This window comes from Ursus americanus, chromosome 21, assembly GCF_024610735.1.
Source record: "Ursus americanus isolate L20-20 chromosome 21, mUrsAme1.1.p, whole genome shotgun sequence".
Lineage (NCBI taxonomy): Eukaryota > Metazoa > Chordata > Mammalia > Carnivora > Ursidae > Ursus > Ursus americanus.
The window spans coordinates 45,830,607-45,854,412 of record NC_142147.1 but is presented as its reverse complement, the minus strand read 5'-3'; the positions used below and the strand labels follow the sequence as shown (position 1 = coordinate 45,854,412).

At 58.3% G+C, this 23,806-nt stretch overlaps 1 protein-coding gene and 2 long non-coding RNA genes across 5 annotated transcripts in view; 2 read left to right on the top strand and 1 right to left on the bottom strand.

Annotated features, from left to right (window-relative positions):
* Window positions 1-52: 52 nt before the first annotated feature.
* LOC123781009 (uncharacterized) lies at window positions 53-11,834 on the top strand. Its single transcript, XR_006776582.2, has 3 exons — window positions 53-2,296; window positions 9,092-9,467; window positions 11,586-11,834. It is a non-coding gene; the product is annotated as an uncharacterized LOC123781009 (long non-coding RNA).
* On the bottom strand, window positions 5,563-20,903 carry LIPE (lipase E, hormone sensitive type). Of its 3 annotated transcripts, none has more exons than XM_045779356.2 (10): window positions 20,728-20,903; window positions 13,713-14,248; window positions 11,560-11,650; window positions 11,303-11,448; window positions 10,903-11,088; window positions 10,445-10,739; window positions 9,445-9,672; window positions 9,049-9,225; window positions 6,525-6,943; window positions 5,563-6,195 (listed from the first exon to the last, which is right to left on the bottom strand). In XM_045779356.2, exons 1-10 carry the CDS (start codon window positions 20,843-20,845, stop codon window positions 5,974-5,976), a joined length of 2,418 nt encoding a protein of 805 aa, XP_045635312.1. In that variant the 5' UTR covers window positions 20,846-20,903; the 3' UTR covers window positions 5,563-5,973. The 3 variants fall into 3 exon arrangements, with proteins under 3 accessions (XP_045635312.1, XP_045635361.1, XP_045635437.1); XM_045779405.2 differs by lacking the exon at window positions 20,728-20,903 and adding an exon at window positions 15,535-15,682; XM_045779481.2 differs by lacking the exon at window positions 20,728-20,903 and adding an exon at window positions 15,048-15,459.
* A 321-nt stretch (window positions 20,904-21,224) lies between these two features.
* LOC123781076 (uncharacterized) overlaps window positions 21,225-23,806 on the top strand; it is a 52,002-nt gene continuing 49,420 nt past the window's right edge. The window contains exon 1 of the long non-coding RNA XR_006776604.2: window positions 21,225-22,354. This is a non-coding gene — a long non-coding RNA (uncharacterized LOC123781076). The remainder of the gene's footprint in view (window positions 22,355-23,806) is intronic.

Below are 23,806 nucleotides of genomic sequence, written 5' to 3'. Positions count from 1 at the left end.
CTTCTTCTTTTTTTAAGATTTATTTATTTATTTGAGGGGGGAATGGGCAGAGGGAGAGGGAGAGAATCTCAAGTCGACTCCCAGCCGAGCAAGGAGCCCGTCACAGGGCTTAATCCCAGGACCCCAAGATCATGACCCGAGATGAAGTCAAGAGTCAGTTGCTCAGCTGACTGAGCCACCCGGGTGCCCCAAAGCCTCAGTTTCTTCTTATTGGGGATGGGGGGCCCTGTGGCCTCGGAAGAAACACCTGTGTGAAAGGGAAGGTGGGAGGAGATGGGTGAGGCCAGGGAGAGGCTGAGGAATATGATGGGGCACAGAGAGATGGCAGGATGGGGACCGAGGAAGAGCTGCGTAGAGAGGTTTGTCCGTCCATCTGATATGCATTTGCTGAGCTCCTGCGATGTGCCAGGACCTCTGGTGGGCATTGGTTCAAGGTGTGGGGGAAAGCAGAGAGATCCAGAGAGATGCCGCAGGGTGGCCCACTCGTCTCCACGGTGGGCCGTAGTGACGGTTCTGAGTGATGGAGACGCAGCGGTGGAGAGGGACAGAGAGGACCCTGCCCCTCCCCAGTCCTTCCTGAGGCCCAATCTGTCCAGATGAAAGAACAGAGGCCGTGGGGGAAAGGCCCCTCCTAGGCTGGAGGCACCCCCATGAATCATTTTCTTTCTTTCTTTTTTTTAAGATTTTATTTATTTATTTGACAGAGAGAGAGAGACAGCCAGCGAGAAAGGGAACACAAGCAGGGGGAGTGGGAGAGGGAGAAGCAGGCTCCCAGCGGAAGAGCCTGATGTGGGGCTCGATCCCAGAATGCTGGGATCACGCCCTGAGCCAAAGGCAGAAGCTTAACAACTGTGCCACCCAGGCGCCCCCCATGAATCATTTTCTTATCACCTCCTAATAGGATAATGACACACTTGCCCCCTCCTAATCACTATTTTTGACCCCAACCAGGTCCAACGCCCACAGTGAGAAGAGTTGGACAAGTCTGATATTTTGAAATCAGGAGAGGAGATACTTGAAAGTCCCAGTCCAGGGTCCTTCTAACCCCAGGACCCAGGATTTGCAGGCCCCAGCCCCCCGTCCCACCCCAGGAGTCCTTGATTGCAGCCCCTCTCCTTTGTTTGCTCTCTACCTTTTCTAACCTCCCTGGGCCTGTCTTTATCTTTTTGTCTGTTTATCTTCCTCTGTGTTTTGTGTCTCTACTCTCTCTTTACATCTGCGTCTTGATTCTTCCTCACCGGGCATCAATTTTCTCACTGGTAAAATGGGGATTATAATAATCTGATCTCTTAGAACTGTAATGAGGAAGACATGCAATAATTATGTGAAATGCTTTGCATAGAACTGGGGCCACAGTCCACACCATACAAGAGAGCTCTATTATAATTATTGTTTTTAATATTTTAATCTCTCTTGGTATCAATGTTTTTCTCTTTGTCTCCATGTGAGTTTCAAGTCTCCTCCCGCTCTGGGTTCCCCTGGAAGACAGCACCCTGGCTTCCCTTTTCAGGGAGGTGGAGAGGGCACATAGAGGCCAGAGCTTCCCCCAAGCCTCCTCCTCTTCATCTCTATTCTAAGCCCCACCTTGCAGGACACAGAACTCTTGCCTGGGGACAAGGCCTGGCTCCAATCCCATAAATAGCCACATAAAATCTTAAACCTCAAATCCGTCATCCCTGGGCAGGCCAGTGACTCTTAGGAGTCCCCGTCCCTACACCCCGACCTTTCAGGTTCCCAACTCCCTCCCCGCCCTTCAAGATTCAACCATTCAGATGCTTCTCAGACCCTGAAATCTAGGTTCCTCTGTCCCTCCTCCCTCAGATCCCCAGTCCCGCCTCCCTCAGGACCAAGGAGTCCGGACTTCCTAAGTCCCCATCTTCCCTTAGGACGCAAGGATGAGGCCAGCGAGCAGCGCGAGCGGCCCGACACCACTTTAGGGGCGCTTCTGCAGTACACCGCGCACTCAGCTACCACCCCTCTGCGTCTTTCCAGAGGCGGGCCTGACCTGGGAGCTCGCCTCCGGAAGCTGGCTGTGATAAGCTATCCCTGACGTCAGTCACTATCTTCCAGCCAATAGACGCTCCGCCTCCTATCGCCCTGGGCCACTCGGGGCACGTTCCCTGGTAGGCGGAGCCCACGGCCTAAATCGGACAGCGATAGGCTCTGGGAGACGCCAGTCTCCCCTAGTCTCCGCCAGTCAGCCAATAGGCCGGGCACCTGCGGGGTGGGAATCCCACAGCGCACCGCAGAGGCTGGAGCGGCTCCGGAGGGAAACAGGTTCTGCGAGTCCGGTCCGGTAAGCGCTTTCCAGCACGCCCAGTACTGGGATTCTGGACACAGTTCGGAGGGGAAACGGCGAGGCTTGGTGGGGTTGAAGGCGGGGGCGGCCGCTTAGCCCGGGCGACCGCGCATTTTGCTTTGTGGGAGAAAAGGAGTCACAGACATTCATCTCTCCATTCCATTCCTCTCACCCTCAACCTGATGCTCGTCTGCTCTCACCCGGCCTGCACACCCGTCCGGCCTGCACACCCGTCCGTTCAGCCTCTCCTGCCCTCATTCTGTCTTCCCACTCACTGGCTTTCCCATTTCCTTCTGTTGCCACTCGCTCGCTCGCTTGCTCATCACACACTCAGCCACCTATAACTTAAACGTTTCCTGAGGCTCTCAGTGTGCCAGGCCTCGTGCTGGGCGACGGTGGTGACCAAGATGAGTCAGGCCTAGGTCCTGCCCTCGAGGATCCCGGGTCAGATGGGAGGACAGACACGTTCATGGCAGGGGTGTGCCGAGGTGGGGGAGTCCCGGAGAGTCTTTTTGGCTTTGCTGGATCAGGAAAGGGTTTCCAGAGGAGGGGACATTGGCGCCGGATTCTGGAGGGGCAGGAGGTGCCAAGCAAAGGAGAAGAGCCTGTGGGAGGGTGTTTCAGCACAAGCAAAGAAAGGGAGGCATGTGGGACTGTTACTGTGTGTAGGTGCCCAAGAAGGAGGCCAGGCAGGTCCTTGCGGTGGGGTAGCTGTAAGGCTGGAAGAAGATGAAGAAGTGGGCAAAGCCAGCCTTGGCAGCTGGGACTTTGTCCTGGGGTGGGGTGGTAGTGGGGAGCCATGGAAGGGTTTAGAGCAGGGGAAGACCAGGTCAGAGCTGGAGCTGGAACTGGAGAAACGAGACTGGATGCCAGTAGCTGGAAGATGACTTGGGCAGACACCCAGGCAGGAGGAGATGAAGCGTGGATTAGGTCGGAGGCTGAGGGGATAAGGCAGAGAGAGGTTCAGCAGGCAGAAACAATAGAATATGGGGGTTGATGGGCTATGGAATAAAGGGCTGTCCAGGACAAGACCCAGAGTTCTGGCCTGGGCTACAGGGGTACAGGAGCCATCCCTGAGATGGGGACAGGAAATAGGAGCAGGTTGGTGGGTGGATGACTGTTTTGGGAGAGATGAACAAGGGGTCCTATGAGCTCAACAGGGGGAACAGGACCTTCAGGGAGAGTTCTGGGCTATGGCACCCTCCCCCATCACAGCCCTGGCTCAGAAGTCACTTAGTGGGTGAATGAGGGCCTCTGAGGTGAGGGTCCCCCTGTCCCCATCCCCTCAGGAAACTTTTCGTGTGCTTCTGCATCTTCAGTCTCTCCCGCTCTCCTTTCCTTCCCTGGCAGTATTAAAACGTGTTCTATCATTTCTAAACAACCCGCCCGCCCCCATCAAGCTCCCTTGAATGATTTCTCATCCCGTTTACAGCTGAAGACTTGTACCCACTGGCTAAATGCCTTACCTTCCACTCCCTCCTCAGCCCTCCATGTCTGGCTGCCCATATCCCATGGTCCTGCAGTGGCTCTGGACAAGGTCACCAAGGACCCACCTGCTCCCTGCTGAGGCGTGAGGATAACATTTCCATCCTCATCTGACCCCGACCACTCCTTCCCACCCGAAATCCCCTTTGCTTTATATCCTTTTGTTTCCTGGTTAGCTTCTTCCCTTTCTGGCTGCTCCTTAGAACCCTCCAGAACTGATTCCCCTTTTACGGTCCACCCCTTTCCTGGGGGTGGTGGCCCTCAGGGCTCTCTCTGTCCTGGCCCTCTGCTCATCCCACCTGCCCACTCTTCCTGGAAAGATTCTAGTCCCTCAGCTCCAGCCAGAAGTGAGTACCCAGCCTGCTCTCCTGCCCCCTGCTGCCTCCTGAATGTCTCCCTGGATTGCCTCACAAAGACCTTTTGATCTCTCCATGTGCAAAACAGCTCTCAGTATCCTGCCACCCACCTTGTACACACCAGAGCCTCTTCCCGGTAAAGACACAGCCTCACTGTCCACCTGCTCCCGTGCTAGCCCCAGTGCCATCTTCGTCCCCATCCGCTCTACCCTCAATAAGTACTGTTCAACCTCAGTTATGGTCTGTGTTCCTACTTTTTTTTTTTTTAAAGATTTTATTTATTTATGTGACAGAGAGACAGCCAGCGAGAGAGGGAACACAACAGGGGAGAGAGAGAGGAAGAAGCAGGCTCCCAGCCGAGGAGCCCGATGTGGGACTCGATCCCGGAACGCCAGGATCACGCCCTGAGCTGAAGGCAGACGCTTAACGACTGCGCTACCCAGGCGCCCCTGTGTTCCTACTTCTTACCCTCATGGCCTCTGCCCCAGCTCAGGCCTTGTCTTCCCTTTCCCCAGCCTCCTCTGCCTCCAGGATTCCAGTCTTGCCCCTTTCAGTCCATTCTTCAATGTCTCAGCAGGCCCTTTCAGTGCTTTAGCTAATCCTGTCCCTCCCCTGCTTAAAGCCCTTCTGTGGCTCCCACTGCCCTCCAGCTACAGTCCAGATTACACTGCAGGCTCTTCAGGATCTGCTCTTGCTGACCGCTCCAGGCCCCTCAGGCCACTTCCCGCTTTGCATCTGACCTTCTGGCCAGGGAGAGGCTTTGATGACTGCCCAGTGGCTCTCACAACTTGGCATGTTTCTTTTGCCTAGCAAATTTAACGCTTATCCTTTAAGGGCAAGCTCAAAACACCTCCTCTGTGAAGCCCTCCTTGATTACCACAGATGGAACCTGGGAGCACTGTGACAGCCTGTGTCTGGGTCTCTCTGCCCACTCTCCTCAAGTCCTTTGAGGGCAGGCCCTGGATAGAAATCATCTCTTCTCCAAATCCAGGGCCTACAAAAGGCAAGACCTCAGAGTCTTTGTTGAGGGACTGAGTGACTGTCACAGCTGGCAGAGCTTGCGCTTCCAGTATCTGGGGTGACCAGTTTTGTTTCTGGTTTCCTGTTATTTCTGCTGCAGTTTTCAAGGGAGTTTGGGTTTTCTTTTCTGGGTGGGGGCTGGGGCTGAGTCTGCGAAGGGGAGTAGCTGAGAACCCAGAGCCCTCTGGCACGCCACCTGGACTAAGTCTGAAGGGGGAGGTGGTCCATGTTAGTAGGGGCGTCCAATCCGTCTGCACCCGAGAATCCGGGCCGGCAGTCCCCTTCTTCCTCAGGACCCAGAAGTTGGGCTCTCAGCTGTCTACTGCCAAGCTTCTCCGATCCCAGCAGCAGAGTCTGATACTGCCCCCTGGTGGGCGACACCCAACCCTAGTTGCAACAGGCCAAACTAATTAAATACTTTTATTTACAAAGGAACAAAAACAAACCGACTTGCAAGGTAGGGCCAGACCCCCCACCCTGCGGCGGTCCCAGCAGCAGTAGAAGGCAATGACGGAGTGCAGCTCCAGCTGTCTACGGAGACTGGTTGGTGTGTGCCCCCCACCCCTCAGGCCAGGGTCTCGGCTTTGGGCCCCCGCCCCGCCCCCCTGGCCGTCCTCCCACCTTAAGGCACAGCCTGCCCCTCCCGCCCGGCCCGAGGGAGGGGCCGGAGGGGGCCGGGAGCCCCTCGCGGGGGTCCCCGCCGCCTAACCCGGGGCGCATTCACCACGGAGGCCGGCTCAGATGGGAACAAGAGGCCTTTAGTGTCGCCCCCCGCAGCCCCATCTTCCCGCGCGGCCCGGCTCGGGCCGGGGTTCAGACCCGGGGCGCGGCGGGCGGGGCGGGCAGCGCGAGGATGAGACGGATGCACTCGACGCACTGCGCCGTGGCCTGCCGCGTCTCCCGGCACAGCGCCGCCAGGCTCAGGAAGCCGTGCGGCAGGTCCTCCACCACGCGCAGCGACACGGGCTTGCCCAGGCCGCGCAGCCGCCGCGCGAACATGACCGAGTCGTCCAGCATGGGGTCCAGCGCGCACGCCTGCGGGGCGGGACGGCGGGGGCGGGGCACGGGGCAGGGGCACAGGAGAGGGGGCGGGGAGTGGGAGAATGAGCCTCGGCCCAGCATCTCCGCCCCCCCTTCCCCTCTACCCGACTGCCCCCAGAGGAAATGGCAGCCCTGGTTTCCCTACAGCCCTCCCCTTGCCGGGCATTCCTTCCTGGTGGCACGCCTCTCCCTTCGGGCGGGCAGCCGGGCTACCTTACCGGCCCCCGCCCCGCTCTCTCGCGCCCGGGCGCTCTTCCCCAGGTGCACCTGCGCCCGCCCGCCCCTGCTCCCGGCCTGGCGCTCTGTGCCAGTCTGGCGCTCACCACAATGTGCACGGGCGGCAGGCTCTGTAGCATGCTGTCAGATGCCAGCAGCGGCGACATGAAGGGGTTCTTGACGATGGGCGAGGAGCAGAGGGGCATCCGGGTGGTGCCCTGGCTGGAGCGCCTGGGGTGGAAACCCTCAGGGAAGGCGGCCCGGGCGCCACAGCCTCGGTCCTTGGTGCTCAGCTCATCCCGGGCCTTAGCCTCGGGGGCGTCCTCTGGGCCAACTAAGAAGTTGACTTCGGAGGGCGTGGAGGGGCCAAGTGTCTCCGCAGACAGTGACAGCTCCGGGGTGTCTGACGTGTCAGAGCTGCCCTTTAGGCTCAGGTCACGTAGTGTCAGGCTCTTGAGGGAGTCCGTGCCCAGCGGGCCCTCAGGCTGGGCCAGGGCTGCCTCAGACACGCTGCGCCGCATTGGCTCTGCAAGAGGAGCAGGGTCAGGTGGCAGCCGGGGCCACAGATCAGCCTGGCTCTGTGGGCCGGTGAGTGAGTGGCTGGCAGGAAAGGTCATGGGGAGGGCAGTGGCAGCCAGGGCCACAGATCAGCCTGGCTCTGTGGGCCGGTGAGTGAGTGGCTGGCAGGAAAGGTCATGGGGAGGGCAGTGGCAGCCAGGGCCACAGATCAGCCTGGCTCTGTGGGCTGGTGAGTGAGTGGCTGGCAGGAAAGGTCAGGGGCAGGGCAGTGGCCCCTGCAGGAGGAGCTGCGTGCTAGGGCTGTGGAGGCTGAGTGTTCCCCCAGACTCCGTCCTTGGGGATGGGTGGGGAGCCCCAGGTGCCCCAGGCTCCAAAGGGGAGGTGGAAGGAGTCATGTGGTGGTGGAGGTGGGGTGTGTGTGGTCACCGGGAGGGTAAAATGCAAGTCAGTTTACCTCTGGGAGCCTCAGTTTCCTCCTCTGTACAAAGAGGGGATAAAAATAGTCCTTACCTCACAGGAGGTGGTGAGGACTCGGTGGGATGAGGTACTGCTCCCCCCTGGGAGGCCACACGCTATCCTCATGTTTTATTACTAGGCCTGGCGCCTTGTTCCAGCTGCCTCCCTGACCCCAGCACGAGGCCCAGCCAACCTGTGAGGGCCACTCAACACGGGGTGTGAGCAGTGGAGTAGTGAGCGGGCCCACGTGGCTTGAAAGGAGGCCGTGTTCACAGGGAGCTAGAGTCTTGGGAGCCTATTCAATTCCCAGGGATCCCGTACCTGCAGCCACATAGATCTGCTCCCCCCATTTCCTTCCTGTTTTTTAGTTTTATCCCTTCCCTTTGAGTGACCGGGCAAGCACGTGCCCTGCCGATGCCGAAGATGTGCTTTGGCCCGTGTGGACTGCCCACCTTGGCCTCTGCTCCATGAATCAGATCAGATTTGTGCTGCTTACCACTAGGGCCAGGACCCTGCCTTTTCCCGATATTTTTCTTTTTTAACTCGTCTTTATAAATCCACAAAGGCAACATGCAAGACCATGTGAGAAAAACTGCATAAGTGCTGCGTGACCCTGAGGGTCACCGGAACGGAACCAGTGACGGGAGTCAAAGGGCGCAGCCTGTCAGGGGTGCCATCATCTGCTAGGAGCACCTACTGGGTGCCGGGTCTGTGCTGGGTGCTTGGCACAAACAGTTGCATGAAGTCCTTACGACAACCTCATGAGGCAGGTCCTGTGACCGTACTCATTTCGTGTGGGAGCAAAGCAAGGCTCACGGAGTACCTGGCCCCCATCACCCCGTAGGTTGCTAGACTGGCCTGTGTGCCTCTAGGGGCTGCACTTGTCACCTCTAACCTTTAGGGAAAGTCCCACTGTCCAATGGTCCAGGTTCAAATCCCCTTTAATTGTTTTTGTGTTTATTTGCATCCATTTGAATATCCTAAAATTTAAAAAGTTAAAGCAAGACACATTCAGTTGGAATAATTTTCTGAATAGGAATACTATCTACTTTTGACCATGCACTATTATTCAGAAAATACTGTTGGGTGTGCTGGAGACAGGAAATGAGTTGGCTGTACTTTAAAATCATTAAAATGTTAAAAAAAAAAATGGTGGGAAAAAAGAGATCCCTGGATGTGAGTGACTTTTGGCTATGAGAGGATCCTGCCTCCTGCCCGAGGCAGTCTGCTGATCTCCCCACCCTCAGGCTCCTAGGCCAGCCCCTGGAGTGGGGTATTATCCCCACGTGTCTGTTAAAAGTCTGAGAAGAATCTAGGAGGGCTGGACTCCCTGCTGAGGGCCCAAGGGATTTGAATGGCATTCTCAGGATCGAGTTATTTCCTGGGGTTCCTTTCTGGCCTGGGCTGTTTGGAAGGCTAACTTATAGTTCCTGGCAGTTCTGAGATGACCTGGTGGACCAGAAGTCCTGGAAATTCTAGGATGTGGAGTGTCATGGAAAATCAAGGCTGTGTGGTAGTCCCCAGGAATAAATAGGGGTTAGAGCCAGAAGGTGATCTCTGCTTTCCTGAGCACCCTTGCCTCTCCCCAGGACTTTCGGTGGACCTGGCTGTCCCTGCTGTCTACCCCAAATGGGCGTGGGGGGGGGCTGCACTCACCTGCCGTGGGCACTGAGTTCGCGTGGGACTTGTGCCCACTCAGGTCCAGGAAGGAGTGGAGCCACGAGGAGGCGCCCACGCGGAGGTCTCGGAAGAGCAGGGCCGTGTCCCGCCGCACCAGCCCCATCATGCCCAGCGCCTTCTGGTCCGAGTCGGAGTGGTCCTCTGTCTCTCCACCTGTGGAGTATGGGTGGAGGGCTGAGGCCCAGTCTCAATGCCTGGAACTTCAGGCCTCTGTGTCCCCGGGGACCCAAGAATATCTGATGGCTTCAGTGGGGACCAGCAGCCTCAGACTTCCCTTCCTGAGCCCCGGGAGACGGGGCGCTAGCCCCCGTCCCTGCAGGACTCCAGTGTCCAAGGCCTCCCCAGGGCCCCAGCTCTGTGTGGTGGCCTTACCAGCGTAGGCGCTGACACACTTGGTGAGCACGCTGAGGGGCAGCAGGGGGTCCATGAGGCTCAGAAGGCGGGAGGGAGAGGCGGTAGATTGTAGCATCGTGGCCGGGTAAGCTGCCATGATGCCATCCGGCACCCGCACCCCGTAGGCTGCTGCCCGGAGGGACACGGTGAAGCAGAGGTTCCCACCTGCGCTGTCCCCTGCGAGGCATATCCGTTCCCCTGTTGAACCTGGGTTGGAGGGGGCTTGGTCAGCCTGGCAGGGAGGAACTCCAGCTCTGAGCCAGGAGCACTGGACTCTCAGAGGTGGGGTATGGGGACCCCAACCCCAAGGTCTAGCCAAGTGCAATTTTAGAGATTGGTAAACTGAGGCAGGGGCTTGGGGGGGGGACAGTGATCAGGGGATCAGGCAGACTGAGGATGTGGAGGTCAGGAGGCTCTGGGAAGCTTGAGAGGCTAGAGGTCAGAAGCAAGGGGGACAGATGGTGGGAAAGGGGAGACCAGGGCCCATTTCGGGAGGGAGGGGCAGCTGAAGCCTGGAGATGGAAGGGCAGGGTTCAGCTGACCATACAAAAGAGCCACATCCCTGTGCCCCGGGGCACACCCCCACCTTGCCCTGTGCCTCTGAAGATGTCAGAAGCAGGAGGTCAGAGGAGCTGGAAAAATGGGCTGGAGCGTGGGCCAAGAGGCTGGCAGTGCAGGACGGGGGGGTGGAGAAATAGGAGGAGGAAAGAAGAGGTCAGAGGGGATGGAGATGTGGGGGGATGGGGTATCAGGGCTAGAGGAGGGGAGCAGGAAGCAGAAGGAGAAAGTGGTTGAGACAGAAGGCCTAGGGAGCAGTGGGGCAGGAGGGGGTGAACAGGTGGCAGAGAGCTAGGTGGTAGGAGATGGGAGGGGAGGCAGGGGAAGGGCCTGAGCAGATAAATGGCTCTCTCCCCGAGCAGTGCAGTATGGGGCGGGGGCAGGAGCAGGGAGTGGGTGACAGTGAGGGGCGGGGGCTCACCGAGGAGGGCACAGTGCTTGACAGCCCAGCAGTAAGCATAGAAGCACTCCTCCAGCGCACGGGGGAAGGGGGCCTCGGGGGCCAGGGAGTAGTCGATGGAGAGAATGGGGACGCCCAGCTCCTGGGCCCAGCTCTTGAGGTAGGGCTCATGGGATCTGGAGGTCTGGGCCACGAAGCCACCGCCATGGATGTGCACCACCAGGGACTGTGAGCGGGGTGCCTGCTGGGGGCGTGGCCGCAGGTCCAGGCTCCGGGGCCCCTCGGACTTCACCAGGCTGCTGAGCTCCTCACTGTCCTGGGGGGTGAGGGAGGAGGATGTGGGTGAGGCTGGGGCGGCCTGCCTGGGCCTCACCCCACCAAAGGGATGTGCTCAGAGAGACAGGATGGGGAGGGGGGCAGATGTAAGCAGTGACGGGTGGGAAGGGGGCTGTCATGCTCTTTGGCTCTGTATCTCCTACCTGTCCTTCACGTAGGTCATAGGAGATGAGCCTGACGAGGACCGGCCCGGGGCCCGAGTGGGCCAGGGGGGGTGAGATGGTGACCGTGAGCTTGGGGTCAGTAGTCAGCGGCATCTCAAAGGCCTCTGGTGGCAGACTGAGCAGGCGGCTTATCCTCACGGTAGCTGATGTCATGTTTGCTAGAGACTGGTGGGAGGGAACAGGAGGGGTGCTGGGGAGGAGCTGCTTGCAGCCCCTCATGCCTCCTCTCCCATCCCCACCCTCATCCTGTCTTTTCCATCACGTGCTGTCCCTGGGCCTGGAGCCCCGCTGAGGCCTGCTGTGACCTGGGATGGGTCTCTGGGCCCCAGTGTGCCCATCTTGTAACACTGGTGGGGCCTTCATGAGGCCCCCTGCTCACCGATAGCACCTCAATCTCAGTGATATTCCAGAAGGCTTTCCAGAAATGCACATCTAGGTTCTGTATGATCCGCTCAAACTCAGCCCCACGCAACTCTGGGTCGATGGCGAAGCGGCCGCTGGTGAAGAGGGAGCTGGCGGTCACACCTGGGGGTTGGGAGGGGTGTCAGGGAGCCCAGCGGGAGTGGGGACAGAGGGTGAAAGGAGGAGGGACAGGAAGGGAGGCGAGGCTGCAGGCAGGGTCTGGCCAGGACTCACCAAGGCCTGTTTCATTGCGCTTGTAGTGCTCCCCGAAGGACACGAGCCCGATGGAGATGGTCTGCAGGAATGGCCGGATGGCGGGCGTGAACTGTGGAGAGACGCCGCTGGGTCACCCGCTGCCCAGGAGGGACTGGAGGCAGGCAGGAGTGAGGGGCAGAGACGTGGTCTGGGGGGAGACGTGGTCATTCAGCAAACATTTAGTGGGCTCCTACTGTGTGCCAGGCACTGCTCTAGGCGACAGGAAGTAAATAAAGGCGTATGTTCAATGTTAAGGAATGCCTCAAGACCAGTGCTTTGAAAAAACCGGTAGGTCGAGGGGACACAGACTGAGGACTCAGGGTCAGGCTACTCAGATGGGTACCCGGGAGGGCGCTGGAGGAGGGATCTGGAGGAAGCGAGGGAAGGCTGCTCCCTGCAGAGGACATGGCAGGCGCAAAGGCTCTGAGGCAGCCTGTGCTTGGTGGGGATAACATGTATGGCTGGAGCAGAGTGAACAGGGCAATGGGGGCAGCAGCCAAGGTCAGAGAAGCAGAGGGGGCTCATGGAGGGCCTGAGGAATTTGGATGTATTCCAGATGAGGGTGGAGCCATAGAAGGCTGGGCGTAAGGTGATGCAGGGGTTTCCTGAAAGTCATCGAGGACAGAGATGAGGGACCAGCTCCTGGGTGGCAGGAAGACAGACAGGAGATGGTCAGAGACAGACAGGGCCAGCGATCTCGCAGCAGAAAGACAGCCAAATGGGAGGAGGAGGGAGGAGCCAGGCAGCTAAGAAAAGACAATGGGGAGACAAGATCGAGAAAAAAAACGATAGGAAGCCGGGCAAGGGGCCAGCAGTGTTCTTTTGTTCATTCAAGAAATAACAGGCCTGCATCCTACTGTGTGCTAGGCACTAGGCTTGGGGGTGGGGGGCGCTGACCTAGGGCCATACTCGGGCGGCTTCTGCGCTGTGGGGGCTGACATTTTATAGGGCCTAGCTGTCCTGTAGCACAGCAGCTGGGCCTCAGAGAATAGCTGTCAGGCATGACCTTGCCCCTGGCCAGGGGCCCAGTGGGCCGGAGAGCACAGTGGTGCCTGGCCATTTTGCCTGGAATGCTGGCTTGGGTGGCCCCAGGATCACTCTCCCGTGACTCCAAGGTTGTGGCTGGGACACGGGGAGGAGCCAGCTGGCTCAGCTGGGCTGATCAGTATTTGTGGGGGGTCAGCTTAGGTGAAGGAAGTTCCCAGGAACACCCAGGCTGGGTTGGTGAGGACAGGCTGCTCTGTGGGAAAGCGGGGAAGGAAGGCTGAGAGACTGCCAAGCCCACCTGCGGTGGGGGTGGCGCGGCCCCAGAGAGAATCTGAGGGGCTGCAGAGTCACGCAGCTCCAGATACTCCTGTGGGGGGCTCCCTGATATGGCTGGGACCTGGGGGACCCAGCACTGACCTCACGCAGGAGCACTTTGGGCCTCTGCTCTGAGCCCCAAGGACCCCCCCCCCCCCCCAATTCTGAGTCTTCAGACCATTTTTGCTCGGAGTCCAAAGGCTCCCAGGCTGCCTTCCTCTCAGTGCTAAGGTAAGCGGTACCCCTCTGGGGGTGGCTGGGGTGGGGCCACCACCAGGTCTTCCTCATGGTCACCAACTCGGGATGTGCTCCTTGGCCTTCCTCATAGCCTGAAAATCCCGAGTCGAGAACTCCTTAGGTGAGCTGGAAAGCCCAGGCCGACCGGGGTCCTGACGAGAGCCCCTTGAGCCCCTGTAAAATGGAGCTAGCCCCCTCCCTCCTGCCCACACCTCCAGTGGGGCTGACTAAATGGGGTGTGCTCTTATAAAGAGGCCTTTAAGAACAATACTAACTGCCCTCCTGAGGGGTCTCAAATGATTTCGGGGGCCAGACAGGTCACTGCAAAGAGTGGACGAATCTCTGAGTATAGGATAATAGACAGCCGTGGGGATCCTGGCGCAAAGAGCTGCACACCTTAACGGTTCCTTATTGCACGGTGGAATGGACTCCGGGGACCCAAGTTTGAGACCCCGCCCCGTGCAGCCATCTGGGCCCTGGACGGCTTCCCCTTTCTGAATCTGCCGTCTCCGGAGTCCGGTGATACTGTGGTAATCCTACCATGCTGTCGGCACCTTCACTGTGGGTCCAGAGGAGCGGGGCAGGGGGCTCACCTGGAAGCCCAGACAGCGGCCGTAGAAGCAGCCCTTATGCAGAGTGACGTACTCGCGCAGGAACTCAGCGATGAGCCCCTCGTCACCCTCGAAGAAGAGTCCCCCGGGCCGGTTGGTGGCCAGCAGGCGCTGGGCATAGTAGGCTAGGGCACGGAGCTGGGTGAGGGCGGCCAGGTAGGCCTCGAGTTCCGCCAGGTTGTGGCTGGTGCGGAAGAAGATGCTCCGGCGGTTGGAGGCCACGTAGCGGGATTTGTGCAGCAGGTGCGCCAGGCAGCAGCGGGCCGTATGCACCAGGCTGCGGTACCCGTTGGCCGGTGTCTCGGCGTCCAGGTCGAAGAGGTGTGCCACGCTCAGCAGGCGGCCCAGGGCCGGCTCCAGCCCCAGCGCCTGCTCCCGAATCCCCGCAAAGACGCCCGACAGCCGTCGTGCTGTCTCCCCGGGGCCCTGGCTCGAGAAGAAGGCCATGTTGTCTTCCGCCAGGGTCACCAGCGACTGTGTCATCGTGCGCAGGTCCATGCTGTGTGTGAGCCGCGAGGCTGCGGGCGAGCGGGGAGCCCCTGTTAGGCAGGGTGGGACCCAAGGGTGGAGTCTAGGGCCCCATCCCCTTCCTTTTTCAGACCCAGGAGTCCAGGCCCCAGACCCCTGTTCTCCCTGCTGTCTCCTACGTGGGATTCTTCTTGGTTTCCTAGCTCCACGCCTCTCTTACAACCCCGGAGTCTATCCACTCCTCTGGTTCCTTCTGGGGACCTAAGAATTCAGGTAGCCGTCTCCACTTGCTCTCTTGGGGCCCAAGACTCTGAGGTTCTCTGAGAGGTGTGGAGCCCAGCTAGGTCCCCCCTCTCTCAGGACCCAGGAATTCAGGCCCCCATCCCACCTCCTTCTCAGACCCAAGGGCATCACCCATAGGCCCTTCCTCTCCACCAGCATTTGGGAGAGCTCAGCCCTCAGCCCACCCATTCCCGTCTACCTGGTGGTGTCCCAGGACCCTGGTCGCAAGCCCAATGCTCTTCCTGAATCCAATTAATAATACTAGCCTTACTTAAAACTGAGGAGTCAATCCTACCCCCTCCTGGTCCCTTGAATCTAGCTATGGAACCCCCTCTAAGCTCCAGCTGCCTCCCTGTTCCTCTGTGGGATCCCCACAAGTCAGTCCCACTGCTCCCCAGCTGGGTGTCCTGGCCTTCGGGCCTCTCCACTTGGCTTAGATTGAATGGGCCAGCCCCACTCCCCTGCCTGGAACAGCTGTCCTCTTCTCTTCCATTAGCCTTGAGCTCGCTCTATGCCAGACCTGCGCTAAGAACTTTCTGTGTGTTTCCTCATTTAGTGCTTGCTCACCCCAAGAACCAGACTGTCTCCATTCACGTTTCGACTGTTATCGGTAGCATCCCCATTTTATAGGAGAACTGAGAGGCTCACAGGTGTTCAGTAAGGAGCTGAAGCTTGCATTGGAAGTGGCAGCACAGAATTCGAACCCAGATCTCTGGGTCCAGAGCCATCACTTAAACGCTGGTCTCCCTCCCAGGGCTCTGGAAGCTGGGCCTCTAGCTGTGGCCCTCCAAAACTTGCCCTGGACTAATCCTGACTCCCCACACTTCAGGGTCCCTGGTGATCTTCCCTCCGGGATCCTGTACTGTCACCCAGGCCCTGGACAAGCTACTGTTGCCCCCCTTGGTGGTCTCGAGACGGTGCCCTCTGCTCCAGAGACTCTTCCCTCCTGAAGCCCACTCAGGATTTTGCCTGGCTTCTGCCTCATCCCCTCCCTTCCAGGACCTGGAGTTTTAAAGCGCGGCCATTCCTGTCTCTCAGCAGACAGTGCACTCACCCCTCCCAGACCTCTTCTGAGCTCCCCCAGGCTGAGCTGCAGGCTGGACTAGGACTGAGTGTGGCCAGTGCCAGCAACGGCCTGGGGCGATAAATCCACTGGGAGGGGCAGAGCCTGCCCAGGGTGTGGCCAACCGCTCCACCTCCCACCCAGAAAGGACAGGGAAACCATGTGCTGTAAACACAGCAGGGAGCCCAACTTCCCACCCCTCTGCTGGTTCCCAGGCCCGGCTCAAATGGGAGTCCTTGTTCCAGGCTCCTCTGCCTTAGAACCCAGAGTCCGGGCCCCAGCCCCTTCTTCCTTTGGATTCAGGAGTCCAGACACTCAACCCCCTCAATAATTAGAAACTGAGGTATCTAGTGTGCCAACCCTCTTCTCTCTTAGGAGCCAGGAGTCTTAGCCTCAGTGCTGAACAAACTGTCTGTTCTCATCCAGCCCGACCACCCTCCCTCTCCCCAGGGTGGATTTCAGGGAGCAAAGGCCCAGTGATCTCAGCTCCTGTCCCCCAGGCTGGCCCTGGCACAGCCGGCCCCAGCTGTTGGCGGAGGCGGGGAGAGAGAGGGTAGCCAGCCCTGCCTGTCCCTCCTGAGAGGACAAAAGCCGATTAAGGGTGGTGCCGAGCTCAGCTAGGGGTTCTGAGCCCCACGTCCTACTGTGTGGTGTTCCCATACTGGGCACCCTCCACTTACCCTTCACAGGCCATCCTGCTGTGACTATCCACCCCAGCTCACAGATGGGAAACTGAAGCTCCAAGAAACACTTTACCTCTGTTATTCCATGTGCTCCTTACCTCACCAGCTCTTTCTCACCCTTCAGGCCTCGGCTTGTCACCTCCACAAAGAGGCCCTCCTTAACTACTCCTCCCCGCCTAAGACACACACCCCCATCATTACTTGCTGCCATCATACTTGTGTTTCTTCCTAGAATTTTCCACACTTGCAATTAGATGCCTTCATTTACATGTTTGTTGTTTGTCTACCCCCAGGGACGGAACCAGACTTCACGGAGCCGTGAAGCTGGCATGTGTACAGGCAGAACTCTTTAGGAAAAAGGATATAAAATCACAAATACAAACGTAGGCACAGGGCTTTGGGAGGCGTCTGCACAAACGAGAGGCCCTGAAGTCATTTGCTTGGCTGTAGGTGAATCCTCTGTCTCTCCTTTTTTTTCTTTTTAAGATTTATTTATTTATTTGAGAGAGAGTGAGAGAGCATGAGTGGAAGGGGTAGAGGGAGAGAATCTCCATCAGACTCCCTGCTGAGTGGGGAGCTGGGATGGGGGCTTGATATTATGACCCTGAGATCATGACCTGAGCCGAAACCAAGAGTCAGATACTTAAAAGACTGCACCACCCAGGCACCCCCATTTCTCCTCTTTGATTTTATGCCCCCTAAGGCAGGGGGTGGCCCTAAGACTCACCATGGGGTCTGGCACGTAGTAGGTGCTCAGCAAAAATTTGAAGACAGAAAGTGTGAAGAGTCAGAGTGGGGTCAGAAGCAGGTGGATGGGAGCTTGGGAAGGGACCACCCTCCCCAGGGCAGAGAAACAGATGAACAGAGAGAGGCGTCTGGAGACAGCATTAAACTTCATGGCCAGGTGAGCCTGGATGGGCCTGGATGAGCAGCGGTCAGGAAGAGGCTGAATCCCAGGCCTTCATGATTCCAGGGCCCTGCCCTTTGCCCTGTTCTAGGCAGCTCCCTGGGGGCTGAGATGGGTGGAGCTGGGAGAAAGGGATATTGAGGTTGCCAGAAACTTGCCAAGAATCTCAGGCAGAGGGCACGGGGGCAGAGGCAGGCGCCCAAGGCCCGTGGGCCACAACTGGGGTAGAGGTGGGACGGAGGGGTCCTGCTGCCTGGCACCAGCCCTTTGCCCTAAAGAGCCACAGGACAGCTGGAGTCAGCCTGGATTCTGGCCTCTGGGGACTGAGCAGGGGTGAGAAGGGAAGGAGGCTCAGGGAGGAAGGGCCAGGTCTGAGGCCTGGGAGGGGCTAGGGCTTTTGAAGGGGAGAGGCCTGCAGGGCAGATGCTGGGGGGGGGGGGAGCAGCGAGTGTAGCCCGCTCTGTGAGTGTGTCTGCTGCCCTAGTGACCCTGCGTGCCAGGCACTGTTCTGTACACGGAGTAACTCATTTCATCCTCTCCAGAGCCCAAGGGGTGGGGACTGTCATCGCCCCTTTTGGTGGCAGAGAAAAGTGAGTTGCAGAGGAGGACAGGCCTGACCACGGTCACAGGGCCGGCAAGGATGGCTCAGCTAGTCTCTGCAGTGTTTTTGCAGTGTGTGTGTGTGTGTGCGCGCATGCCTCCTTCTCCCTGTCAGGTCTCAGCTGGCCGCTTTCTGGGTGGTCAGGTCTGAGTGTCTTGGCGACTCATGCACAACGTACGTATATACGTGGGTACATGTCATGCCTCGTGTTTGCCTGGCCTGTTTGTTGGGGGGGGGTGACATTTTTCCCCCAATCTGTGCGTTTGTATGTTGCTCCGTATGTCTGAAGGCATGTGTGTATGTATGTGTCACAGCCCCTGTGAGTGTATCTGTGTCTGTGTTCTTCTTGGCCTATGAGATTGCACGGGCGTGTGTTTGTGTATGTATGGACGTATACACCCATTGTGTGCATCTGGGTGTGTGTGTGTGGCCACTTCCCACTCCCACCCAATGCATCACAAAGTTCTGTCCACTCTGGCCCTGCAGAAACCTCTGGAATCTGGTCCTTCTCCCATCTCCACTGACCACTCATCTAGATGATTGTAACAAGTCTTTATGTGTCTCTGATTTTGCCTCCTTCAATCTCTTTTTCACATAGCAACCAGAGGATTTTTCTAGAACTTCAGTCTGGTCACACACTCCTAAACCTGCAACACCTCCACCCTTGCTCTCTGGATGAAGCCCCAAATCCTGGACATGGCCTCTCAAACCAGGTGCTATCTGGGCCCCCTGCCCACCCAGACCCCTCCCTCTTCCCTCCCTTGCCCAGCTCCCTCTGTGCTGTAATGAGCCACTTCCTTGGGCCTCAAGGTCTCTGCCCGCACTGTCCCCTTTGCCTCCCTGCCCCCCCCCCCCCGGCCCTGCAGTCAACATTTGCTCATCCTTGGGTCCAATGTCACCTTCCTGAGAAGCCTCCCTCTTAACATTTTCTCAGGACTTTTCCTCTTGAATTTGCCCCAGTTTACATTTATATCTGATTTGTGGGATTATTTGATTGATGTCTGTGTCCCCAGCTCAAACCCAGCTTCACCACTGAGAGTCCAGGCCTGACACACGTAAATGTTCAGTGAATGCCCGCTGAATGAATCTGTGTGACTGGAGCTTTCTGGGTCCATAATCAACGTGGGGGCACACAGCAGTTTTGAGTTCACACACCCCTGCCCTCAGGAGGCTGGGATGGCCATCTCTCTGCCCTCACTGGCCAGGTAAGGAAGCCCAGGGGGCCTTGCTCCCTCAGAGCCTCAGCGTCGTCATCTCGGAAGTGGGGTGATCGTAATGATGCTAGAGTCATGGGCTCCTGGCAAGATCAAACTGATGGCTAGGACTGCTCCAGCCAGCCTGGACGTCCTCAGGGCAGGGCCAGGGTCTGATTCACCCTGCTGGGGCGTGGTACCAGGGCAGAGCCTCAGGAAATGACTGGTGGATCTCAGAGCTTAGTGGAATGAGCCTTTGTGAGTAGGTGGGCCCTCGGGTTTGTGGGTAGGACTGGCTCAGCCCTGTGCAAGACACCCCACCCAAGAGGATTCTGACTCCTCACGACACCCCTAAGGGCAGCATGATTATTATTATCCCCGTGTTACAGTTTATACATTCCTTTACTTACTAATTCAATAAATATCTGAGTGCCTCTGTGCCTGACATATCAGGCTATGAAAATGTGGGGTAAACAAGGCAGACACGGTCCCCTTTTAGGGAACTCACTACTTAATGCGGAGTAACCGTAATCATAACCTCCACCCCTCAGGCAGACTTGCTGTGTGCCAGTGTCCAATGTGCTACACTCATTCAAACCTCACAACAGCCCTACGAGTCAGGGAGTCCTATCATTGTGCCCATTTTACAGCTCAGAAAGTTCAGACAGGAAAAGAAGAAGACTGTTGCCCAGTGTACCACAGTTTATGATCCCAGGAACCAGGCCACCAACGCCCACGTTCTTAACTTTGGTCTGTACTGCCTCTGGGCACACTGTCTTGCTTGTGAGGCTGTGCCTGGTAGTGTGACAGTGAAGGCCCTCGGGTCCCAGCCCGAGCTCCCAGCCTGTCTGAGTCTGCACGTGTGCATGCTTAGCCAATTCCAGTTCTGTCTTTGGCTAATGATGTTGCCTAAGGCAGAGAGAACAATGGGCTTGGGGTCTCTAGGGCCTGGGGGCTGCGTCAGTTTCTTTCCTTCACAGGAGCTTCCCATAGGTCCTCACTTGGCTTCACAAATACTCATCACCTAGCAAGAATTTACTGTGTGTCCCCCCTGGGGCTTGCAGCATCTCTGCTGGTCTCTCAGTCTTCCTCCAGCTTGTTGAAATCTGTAAATAATGTGACACCTTAGGAACCCAGTTGACAGCCCTCTCTTCTTTGCACCAGGGAGGATGTGGTGGTCTGAAGCCTACCCAGGGCCAGGGCCCCCTAGTCCTAAAAAGAGTGGGGGTCAGGAAGTTAGGCCCCAGTAGTGCTGGGCTGAAGCAGGTGGGCTGACAAGGAACGGAGAATGGACTATTTTGAGTCATACTGGCCCTGGGGCATTTTCCACTACGAGGAACCCCTTCCTCCTACCTTTTCCTGACAGTGAATGCCCTCTAAACTTCCTCTTTGAGCAACAGTTTCTAAACCTCTCTATTATCCTCTCATGAGTGCTGGGGCCCTGAAGACCGGCGCTTGAACCATTTCCCTGGTAGGAACCACTGAGGCCAGGAATTGCCCCACGGTCACCCAGCGAGTTGCCGGAGCCGGACCGGGAACCCTAGTATCAGAGACTCGCATTCAGGACACTTCCCAAGTCGCTACTGGGGCGTCCAGTAGTCTCTATGCTGAGGGTAATATTCCACTCTCACGTCGCCCATTCTCACAATGGATCACCCCCGCACCCCCTCGCAGGGCGGCAATGGGCCAGCCCACGGGCTCCCCCACTTCTCGCGGCAGTGGGTCCCTCCACTCAGTTCCCAGTTCCGCGAAGAATGTCCAAGGTTCCTTCCGTTTTGCTGCCGGCCCCCGCGCGCTCACCTTTGGTTTTGCTTTTTCGCCACCGCCGGCGGCTACGACTCTTGGACCCTTCTTTGGCCCTCTTCGAGGCCAGGGCCCCATCGGCCCTGGCGGCCCCGCTTCCCCAGCCAGACTCCATCAATTCTCCGCGGTCCCCACGCAGGGGCCGATTCCAGCCGCCGGGCCCCGCGGGGAGAGCCAATCCTCGCCGCACACCGCCACCGGGCCCCCATACCACCCAATCCTCGGCTTGCGCCTCTCTGGGTCCCGCCCTCTGAGCAATCCGAGCCTCACTCCACTGCCGGGTCCCGCCCCCAAACCTAGGGGCCTGAAGCCTGGCTCCGCCCCCTCGCAAGCTTTAAAGGGCCCGTGACCAACGAAAATGCAGCCCTGGAGGCGGCCAAAAGTGTCCTGCGGACAGGACTAGTGGGGAGTCCCGCGGGGGTCACCCCAGAAGGGAAGCCTCGATCTTCTCACGTGCAGGCTCTCAGCCTCGCTTTCCCACTCACCTTCCCAAGTAGGGATCCCCTAGAACGCGCCCCGGCCCTCCTGCTGGAAGGGGAAAGCGGGGCGCCTCTGAGACTCCGCCTGGGGTGGGCGGGGTGGGCCAGGTCCTCCGGCAATTCAAAGCCGGGGCGGGGCGACAGCACTGGAGGCGTGGCCGTTGGAGAAGGAAGCCCCGCCTTCTTCCTGACTTATATGTCCTATTGCTCTCTTTCTCGGGGTTCTTTTCTCTGCCTTCTCTCTCTCCCAGAGAATGGAAGGGCGGGGGAAGGAGAATGCTCGGCGCCTGCGCACTAGCCCGAAGCCGCGGATCGGCCAGCAGAGACCGAAGGTAGAGGACCTGGCGCGTGCCCGGGAAAAGGCGCGAAACGGAAGCAGCTCGAGGCTCGCGCATGCGCACACGGTCAACTGCCCAGGGGGCGCTGGAGGAGAAGCTACCGCGTTGGTGTGTGGAGCGCGTTCCTTGAGACTGGGTTCTGGAGCCTAGAGAAACAGCTCTTCATCCTCAGCGCCAGAAAACGCAGACCTCAAACCCTCCCTTTCCATCCCGCCCCTCGTCCCTTCCCTCCTAAAGCACAGGAGCAGCCCTGGCTCTGAGAGAAACCATTACTGTCTTCTCAGCCATGACAGAGATGGCCCAGCCCTTCCGGGAGGGACAGGCCTCTGAGCCGAGGCCACCGTTGCCGGCCCTTCGGACGACCAGGCGGTACGGGAGCCTTCAGCTTCTTGATTAGGGCTGCCTTGCCTCCCCTCAGGCTGCTTCAACAAGTAGCCCCTCATTCCATGGATGGGACTTTGCGTGCCCCCTTCTGCCTGAGCGCCGTGGAGCTGGAGCCTGCCTCCCAGGGGCACCATTGCCTGCGTCAGCGGAGTCCCGGGCCCGGCCCCCTCTGACACTGCTCCCCGCAACTCTCCCTTCGTCCAGCCTCCACCTTGCCCGAGACCTCGGCAGACCCCGCAGCCCCTCTCCCACGCCCCACGCCACCCTTCCTGAGAACTCAACCCCAAGGCCACCGAGCCTGGCTGGACTGGGGGCCGCCTGGCAGAGGAGCAAGTGCCTCCCTGTCCGCCCGGGGCGACCTGGAGAGCTCAGGGATCCCTGAGGTCCGATTTTCCACCTAGTGGGGATGGAAACGCCACGAGGGTAAGGGTCTACGTGTAGCACCAGGTGGCTGGTGCCTAAAGCAGAGGGCGCCCCAGGGCTGTGAGTTTGGGGACCGATGGGTGAATACTGGTGGGGGGGGAGGGAAGTGGGGGTGGCAGCTACTTTATTTCCTGGCCCCTAGCCCAGAGCCCTGCCCCACTTCTGTCTGATTTCCCCCAAATCCTCTGTGGGGAGGCAGTTGGTGCCGGGAAGAAGGCACAGCCTGGCTCTGCGACTCCCGATATCTGCCCTGCCTCCTGCAAGGCCTTTACATCTCCCCGCCTCAGCTTCCTCATCTATCAAATGGGGCTGTTGATCTTTGTCTGGAAGGACTGGTGAGGGATCCCCAGAGGCAACCTGACATACTGGCAGTCCTTAGTTCCTCTTGACTGAATGAATGACCGCCTCTGGGAGGTTCAGTTCCTTGGCCTCAAACTCACCTGTGTCCCTGTAGTGTCTGTGATTCTGGCTGCCAGTTTTCTTCCCGTGTGCTGATGTCCCACCATACCCTGATGCCAATTCATGTTTCCCCTTGAAGGCCAGCTTCATTCCCTGGGCCACTGTTCCACTCCTCTTGGCTGATGAACTGCTCTTCAGTGGAGACCCCACATCTGGTTCTGAGTCAGAATCTGTGACCCAATCATAAAACGTCCTCCACTCTGAGGCTGGTCGCTGTGCGGATATTTGGTGGAGTTTTGATAGAAATCCCCACTCGGTCAAAGATCTCAATTGGGATTTGGCTCCTCGGGCTGGAGCTCTTTGCTGGGCTATAGGGTCTGACTGTCTCAGTCTCTCTTGGAATATAGATTCAGTCTGGACAGGTGATCCATTTTTGGGTCCAGGTCTAGGCTGGGATGGAGGTGTTGATCCAGCTTCCTGTTGAGCTGGAGGTTGCTGTGCCGGGCCAGGTTCTGGTTGGGCAACATGTGCCTCTCTCATTTCTGGCTCCTGTTGAGTTTCAGATTCTTTTCCTGGCCCAGGTCCCTGCTGTGAGGCAGCTTCCTCTTGAGAGGAGGGCTCCCGGTGCATGGGGGGTGATTGCTGTGGTGCAGGCTCCTGTGGGGCAAGAAGTTTCTGCTGCAAAGCTGAATTTTGTTGGGTGCTGATTTCCTGCTGGGATTCAGCTCCCTGTTGGGCAAGGGTCTCCTGCTGAGTGAGGGGTCTTTGCTGTGGAGCGGCCTCATGTGGAGTGCTGGGTGGCTGATGAGTCTTAGATGCTGGCTGGGCTGTGGCTGTCACTTTTGGCCCAGGCTCTGGCTGGGTGATAGGTGTCTGGGGTGGCTTAAGTTCCAAGTCAGGCCGAGATACTGACTTAGAACCTGGCTCCACTGTTGTTACTTCCCTCTCGGGAGGTGTTGCTCTCCCAGGTTTCATCCTTCTGGGCCCCCAAGGCCTCCTTTGTCACAAATCCCTCATTGATTCCTCATGATTGCACCTCCCTTTGGATTCTAC

What these genes read in the sequence shown, in the direction of transcription:
- LIPE (XM_045779356.2), bottom strand. Translation starts at nt 20,845, where the DNA reads ATGGAGTCTGGCTGGGGAAGCGGGGCCGCCAGGGCCGATGGGGCCCTG. An exon ending in GCCGCTGTCTGGGCTTCCAG is followed by an intron (nt 11,651 to 13,712) that starts GTGAGCCCCCTG and finishes GTCTCTCCACAG; the next exon opens with TTCACGCCCGCCATCCGGCC. An exon ending in TGCCGCCCGTGCACATTGTG is followed by an intron (nt 6,196 to 6,524) that starts GTGAGCGCCAGA and finishes CCCGCCCCGCAG; the next exon opens with GCGTGCGCGCTGGACCCCAT.